The sequence below is a fragment of the Egretta garzetta genome, unplaced genomic scaffold (assembly GCF_000687185.1).
Source record: "Egretta garzetta isolate BGI_Z169 unplaced genomic scaffold, ASM68718v1 scaffold413, whole genome shotgun sequence".
NCBI classification, from domain to species: Eukaryota; Metazoa; Chordata; class Aves; order Pelecaniformes; family Ardeidae; genus Egretta; species Egretta garzetta.
Window position 1 is genome coordinate 607,184 of NW_009259054.1, and position 7,174 is coordinate 614,357.

General features: G+C 40.9%; 1 protein-coding gene across 1 annotated transcript in view; it reads right to left on the reverse strand.

Moving 5' to 3' along the window:
* The window catches only part of TRIO (trio Rho guanine nucleotide exchange factor), a 185,023-nt gene that overhangs the window by 101,643 nt on the left and 76,206 nt on the right, over positions 1-7,174 (reverse strand). Inside the window, 3 exon segments of the mRNA XM_009635132.2 lie at positions 4,133-4,247; positions 5,717-5,866; positions 7,037-7,174. The exon segment at positions 7,037-7,174 is cut by the window's right edge and continues 14 nt beyond it. Of these exon segments, the coding sequence (XP_009633427.1) occupies positions 4,133-4,247; positions 5,717-5,866; positions 7,037-7,174 (403 nt within the window).

Genomic DNA, 7,174 nt, shown 5'->3' on the forward strand with positions numbered 1-7,174 from the left:
TCAAATAACTCCACAATTTGTTATTCCATTCCTGAGTGTCAAAAACTGTCTGCCATTGGGAAGTCACATCCAAATTCCACTGTTAACCTGCAGTTCCACATGTCTGGCTTATAAATTCTTCCTGGATGGCAAACACCTTCTGCTTACAATATGCAGAAGATTTTATCTGAACTCTGCTTCTTTAACAGTGGTTTGTTTGGGTTTTCCTTTTCCGTGCAAAGAAATCCTAGATGTTTCTTGTGAAGCTCACTTTACCCACTGCTTCTTCCAGAGCAGCAGCCCTACCACACTTTGTACCTACTGGAAGCCCATATGGCAAGCTGAAACACATGGAAATGGGGACATGCAGCGTCTCGGCCAGGTGATTATGTCTGAAGTGCAAAGAACCCAAGGAGAGGTCTACCAGAAGCAGAAGAGACCACAAAAAAAGGCTCATTCTTCACAGTAACGCTGTACTTGCTTCACTACTTATACCTACAGCTGGCTATTTTCCATAATTACGAATGAAGGCTCTCAGGTGCTAGGCCTCTTAGCGACCTTCCATTCCCCTGACCCACTGCATGGGTCCACCATGCCTTACATCCCAAAAGCTAGCAACTCCAAGAAACAGTTTGACAGAGAAGGTCAAATAAAGGGAGCATGAGGAGAAAAACATCTCTGTCAGTGATTCAGGACCAATTACAACCACTCGTCACAGCCTGCCTGAGGGTTATGAAACCTGTCTGCATCTCTGCCAACATCCTCCTGCTTGTAAGCACCGTATTCCCACTTGCCACAGAGCGTTGAGATCACCCAGGACTTGCTTTTGGTTGGAATCTGGTCACTGCAGCCAAGGTTTTCTTCCTGCTGGGCAGGCTACCCTCAAATACGCCTCAACCAATCTGTCCCTTAGCCAAGCCATGAGCTGATCTGCTATGAGCCTCACCTGCTTTCTCAGTTTTATTTCTGCCTTACACCACCCTCCAAAAAGCTTGCTCAGAATATGTGCCAGATTTCAGGGGGGCAGACTCACGGATGACTAGCATCATACAATGTAATACACCCAACTGCATACACCATATAAAAAGAGACATCTTGATAGTGACGCAAGTGAAGTAGTTCTGACAAAGAGCAAGCAAGGTGAATTCAGCTAGTTGGAACAGCTAGGACGTGATACAGATGGCAAGCCAGTGAGAGACATTTGGCTGGGCACCGTTAGTGTTATTGCCATTAATTTCTTGGACTGACAAGGAAGAGAAAAAAAAGTATTCTACAACATACTCAAAGGAAGTTATAGAACATCAACATTTAATACTAGGTTTGGATGAGCAGCTCTATCTCAAGCCTTTTGAACTACAGTCCCTGTTTTTGGTGCTTTTTTCTTTGATTCCCACATTTGTTAGGATGGTTTCCTAAGTTTCCAGCTTATTCTCCAGGCTCGGAGAGCTTTCAGCTGTCTCTATGCATCCTGCATTCTCTATCAACCTGTCGAAAAATACGAGCACCACTAGACAAGTTCCTGCATGATGTTCAGTCGCAGCCCGTACGGTAGAGACAGAGGTAACAAAGCAGCACACAAAATTAGCAGCAGAGGCAAAGATGAAGATGCTCCATTTCTGAGCTTACAGCAGTTGTCACTGACTGAATCCGCCCGCCACAGCAGTTTCGGGTCACAACTCCTTCCTAAATTTCAGCTTTGGCATGGTGTCCAATGCAGTATTTTGATACTCTTAACTGTAGGTCAAGGAAATTATTTACACTGGTGACAGGACACCTCTCAGAGTTCAGTACTATTGTGATTCCTGTTTCCTATGAAGCATGTGCTCAGCTAAATTTTGCCTAGATTAAGACATTGCTCTTCTAGATATCATAATCTGCAGCTGGGAATAAGGATCAAGTACACCACTGAATGAGTTTTTTGAAAAACATCCAGCAGTTCTGCAGAAACTCAGTTACCCTAGTTTGAAAAGTGTTCATTTATACACTATATGCTGATCACAGTCTGACAGGCTGTTTCAAGCATACACCTGAGTATGAGCGTGTAATGGTCCAGCAGAACACATGTAACTTCTATTTCTCCAAAATGAGATAAACGATCTACTGGATTTTTTTCTCTATCTATTTAGAAAAGAGATGAAAAGAGTTGGGTTTTTTTCCTTACATGCATATTTGAAAAAAAAAGATCAGAGTGAACTTTTAAATCATTTGGTTAGCTACCACCATACCACTGAGACCTAAAAGGAAGGAGTCCTCACCAGTTTTATCTTGACTTGTGTTTAATTCTCAGAAGCATATATTACATGGCTTATAGGGAAAATGCATTGGAGCATGCAGCTTATTTTATTCCTGGTTGGGGATTTTTGTTGATTTCATTGCTTTTTAAACATGTATCATTCCTCCAGGATTTTAAATGTGCACAGAACATGCACAGCACTAGGGTTCTGACATACAGTTATTCTTAAGGACATTAGCACAGACTTTTCTACTCTTTTCTCATCTGAACACATTTATGTTTCTCAGAATGACTGTTTCTACACAGCTTTCAAAACTGAATTTTTGGACAGTTTGTCTAAAAGCCCTAACATTTTTTTCTTACACTCAATAAGTGTGGTATCTACAACTTCCTGCTTCTGCTTTTTCTTTGTCTACTACTAAGAGAAGAGCTAAGTGACAAATGTCAGCAACACTTCTTCAGTTATTGATACTGCCAGCCTTTGTGTTGAGATTTTGTCTTGTACAGTTCTATAAAAGTTGATGCCTCTGGGACAGAGGAAAACCAATCCTTTGTCTTAGCTCTACACGCTCATAGTTTCAACTGCCACAATCCGGTTATTTCCTTACAGTGAGAAGCATGGCCAATACCCCATTATCTTTTCAACACAGGGAGATTTTCAGTTTGAGTACAGTCAGATACATGGGTAAGTTTAACACAAACTGTTTTCCCCGTGTAGTAAAGTGAAGCAGTGAGCATGTCCTTTTCTTATAGAGTCATCAAATAATTTAGAGTGGAAGTGACCTCTGGAGGCCATCTCTTCCAATCTCCTCGTCAAAGCACAACCAAACTCAATGTTTTTCAGGGGCTTGTTCAACTGAGTTTTAAAAACTCCCAAGAACAGAGATTCCACTACCTCTCTGGGCTATCTGCTATACTCAGTGCTTTTTCACTCTTGCTGTAACACTTTCTCCTCATACCCATTCAGAATTTTCCTTGCTGCAACTTTTTCCTCTGGTCTTATTGCTGTGTTCCTGAGTTTGGCTCCATCCTCTGCATTACATTTGGGTAGCTGCAAACAGCAATTAATTAGGCAATTAGACTTCTCTGGTTTTGAGGCTGTAGCATGGTCTGAGTGCTCAGTCACAGCTTCAAAATGCATCAAGTGGAATACAACTGGCAAACAAATGAGTAAATGCAATATTTATTTCTGAATATCTCTCTCTGATCTCTGTTCTGCCTACCTCACCCATCAGTTATGCATACCCTATTAATTTCTGTCCTTTTGTCCCTGAAAGCCCTTCAGGTTTCTCTCTCTACTCCATTCCCCACATTGCATATTACACACCTTAAAACTGCACTACATTGAATTAATCCCAGCAAAACCCAAGCGCCATGTATTAGTTCATTCCTGCCTCACCTCAGCTACCACCTATCTACACACCTAATTTAAACATGATGTCAGTTACCCTATACTTCATGAAGTTCCTTAATACTAATTCAACTATATGAAGGGTCCAAGGGCATCATTCAAGGGATTATCTTATACCACCCTGGCGCTCCCAAGGAACTTGCAGAATGCACCACAGTAATGCATTGAGTAAGCTTATGGTGAGATAAGCTCCCATCTGGCTTCAGACCAAACATTATGGGAAAGTTTACTATCTCACTCTCTGAACAAAAGCAGCACATTTGAGTCTCAAATTGAAAGGAAGATTAAGTGTAAGCAGGAGATAAATAAATTCAAAACAACTTCATTTGGGTATAAGAGAATTTAATGACTGGCAGCTCCTTCAAAGTGTGTGAGCTATTTTAATTGTTTCCTGTTAAGCCTGACAGAACCCTTTCCACTTGGGCAGGCTTCACTCCCCCATCATCACACACACCACGACACATGATGATCACATTCTCTGGAGAAAAAAAGAACAAGAAACCCCTTACTTTTGACTTGTTGTTCAGGTGCTTTGATGTGTGTCACCATCCCTGGCATGTTTACACTGTTTCTGTGCAGGTATTTCAGGAAGACATCAGCATTCCTCCGAGCCAGCGTGCAAGCCTAGAGAGTCAGCCATATTACTTTCTTTGAAGATGCACACATATACATCCAGAAAGAGATAAAGGACCTTCCTCATCCCCCTTTTGTGCATTTCCCACCCTCTCCAATTTTAAAAAGTGTTGCTTGTTAAATCCTTCTACAAGTAATCCAACCCCAAGCACTGTAATAGTTTTCCCAACAAGTAACAGCTAATCCTTACTTATCCAGCAGAAAAAAATCCAAACAAAATGCTATTACTTTTTCACTGAAGATGCTGAAAAACAATTACCTGCTCTAGAGTTTTCAGCATGACTCAGAGCTCACAGAGAAGTTTGTTTTGTGCATGTGCCATGTGCCACTTGAAGTTATTTATTGCATAAAAAGAATGAACATGCTTACATAATCACCTGGATATTCCAAAACATCCACCGCTACTTTAAACAAAAAGTAAATGCTCCACTGAAGTAAAATCAAAGGTGCTAAAATATTACAAGATGCCCTTGAAATATTAAGACAAGGCCTTGAGAGCTTTTGGTCCTTGCCACTGCATTGCCAACACTCAGCTCAGCTGCCTTCTTCATCTTAATGTACACCAAGTACTATGTACGGGCTGGCTGCCTTATTTTTAATAAGCAGAACATGAAATGCTACTTTAAAAGGTTAGCTAAAGGTAGCATGGTCAGATCCAGTAACAGAGGCACTAAGTCATTTCTCAATTTGTTTCAACACAAAGACTGGAAACTCACGTGCCAGCTGCAGAAAGATCTATACGACAGTATACTTAGAGCTATGCTAATACATTTTTGGATGTTCTCATATGTGCATTGAGAACAAAAACGCTTTTAATAAAATTAAGGTTTATATACTCTGACATCTTTCAAGGTGATGCTAGAAAAAGCCTTTGATTACAGGGTTAGTTACACTACTTTGCAAGCATCCATTACATGTTTATTCAGTATGATCAATAACCCTCTTCATAAGGACATTAGTTGAATAAAAACTTTTCATTTATCTGCAGACTAAAACACAAACCCAACTACTCCCAGATGCTTGTCTGGCAATTTCCTCCTTCCGTACTCTACTGTAGTCCAAGTACATCTGAGAGCTGCTCTGATGCACAGGCAGCAGTGGCGCTATGTGACTGTCACTTCTCTTCCAAAGCAGCGGCCTTTAAGCATTCTTTAGAATGACAGTTGCTCAAAGCAGTGATTCCCAATTCCTCTTCAGTCACAGTGGGAGACCTGACATCTATTGAAGTTCAACAGGAAATATATTTATAAAACTGGCTACAATTTTATGCACTTGGTAGTATTCTCCTACTCACTGTCATAAGCAGTTAATGTGCCATTTCCCACATCTCTGCACTTTGGGACATACCTGTAGCTTTTGAATGGCACTGTTGCTTTCCATATACATTTCAGCACTGTAAGAGTGAGCATTTGACTGTTTTCCAAGACACAGAAGACCACAAAAAAAAGGGCAAACCCTACCTTTAGGAATGCCTCCTTCTGTTCCAGGTGTTTGCTTATCATGGGAGTAACATGATCTGTTTCAGAGTTGGGACCCAGTTTGTCTGCTCCCCCACACCAGTCTTCTTCTCGCTTATATTCTTGCTCCAGGCTTTCCAGCACACTGCACACCTATCAGGAAGGAGTCGTCCAACTTGAATATAATTCAGTAAGACAAAAATTCTAAATTCAAGCTAAAAAAGTGGAAAAACCACCTACATCTTACATGTACCTTAGCTTCTGGCATGTTTTGGCTAGGACTTAAAGAGAAGGCAACAAACTTTGGCTGTAGGTTTACAGCATTGGCCTGCCTACATCGAATTGCTCAGAAGGCTATCCCTAAAATTGCTCAGCTTTCTCTGCCTCTGTGGCTGCACAGTTCAGGATGGGCTTAAGACACGATTGCAGAGGAAGCAACCTTGCCCAACTTCCCTCTAACTCTTCTGCAGACAAGTAGAATGAAGCTGATTTTTATCTGACTCCCCCACAAAAATCAAAATTAGCCATCTGAAGTATTTCTAATAAAACCTCTGTGTATCTTGTTCACAGTTTAAGCAAAACTTGAAACAAGCAGAAATCCAACTAAGCACTTGTACAGTGTGTTTCATCTTGAAAATGTTTTACAATACTTTTCTCAATTAAAAGTAAGAATCTGAGGAATATTGAAGGGGAGAGGAGGCAGATGAAGATTTGAGTCTTCACCAATAACCACTGCACTTTGGTAGTGTATCTTCTTTGAAGTTTGCTAATTGAAGCAAGTGTAGGTCAGTACAATTTGCCTACTACTCATTTATCATAGAAAGGTATAGATTAGAAGGGACCTTTAAAGATCATCTAAGTCCAATCCCCCTGCTATGGCCAGGAACACCTTTCACTAGATCAGGTTGCTCAAAGCCTTGTCCAGTTTGACTCTGAGTAAGTCCAGGGATGGAGCATCCACAACTTCTCTGGGTGACCTATTCCAGTGTCTCATCACCCTCATCATAAAAAATTTCTTCCTTATATCTATTCTAAATCTACCCTCTTTCAGTTTAAAAACCAGTGCCTCTTGTCCTGTCCCTACAGGCCTTGGTAAAAAGCCTTTGTCTTGTAAGACCACTTTATATACTGAAAGGCCGCATCACAGCCACAGTTTTCTCTTTCTAAGGCAGCTGGTAAGAGGATTTGCTTTTTTGCATTTTGTGTATAACTGCAGTTGTTATCAAACTGGTAAATATAACCAAACCTAGTCAACCATTTTTTTTAGGTAATGCTGTTTTATAGCACACTGAAGAATTAACCAAGGCAGACGCATTTCTGTACCTGTTCAGAAGTTTTATAGAAGGCAACGGAGGCATTCACAAGCTTGAGACGGTCCTCCATCTTCAGCATCAGTTGTTGCCAATGGGAAGCAACCTTCTCTGCACACTCCCGGATCATATCCATGTCATAGTGATTAGC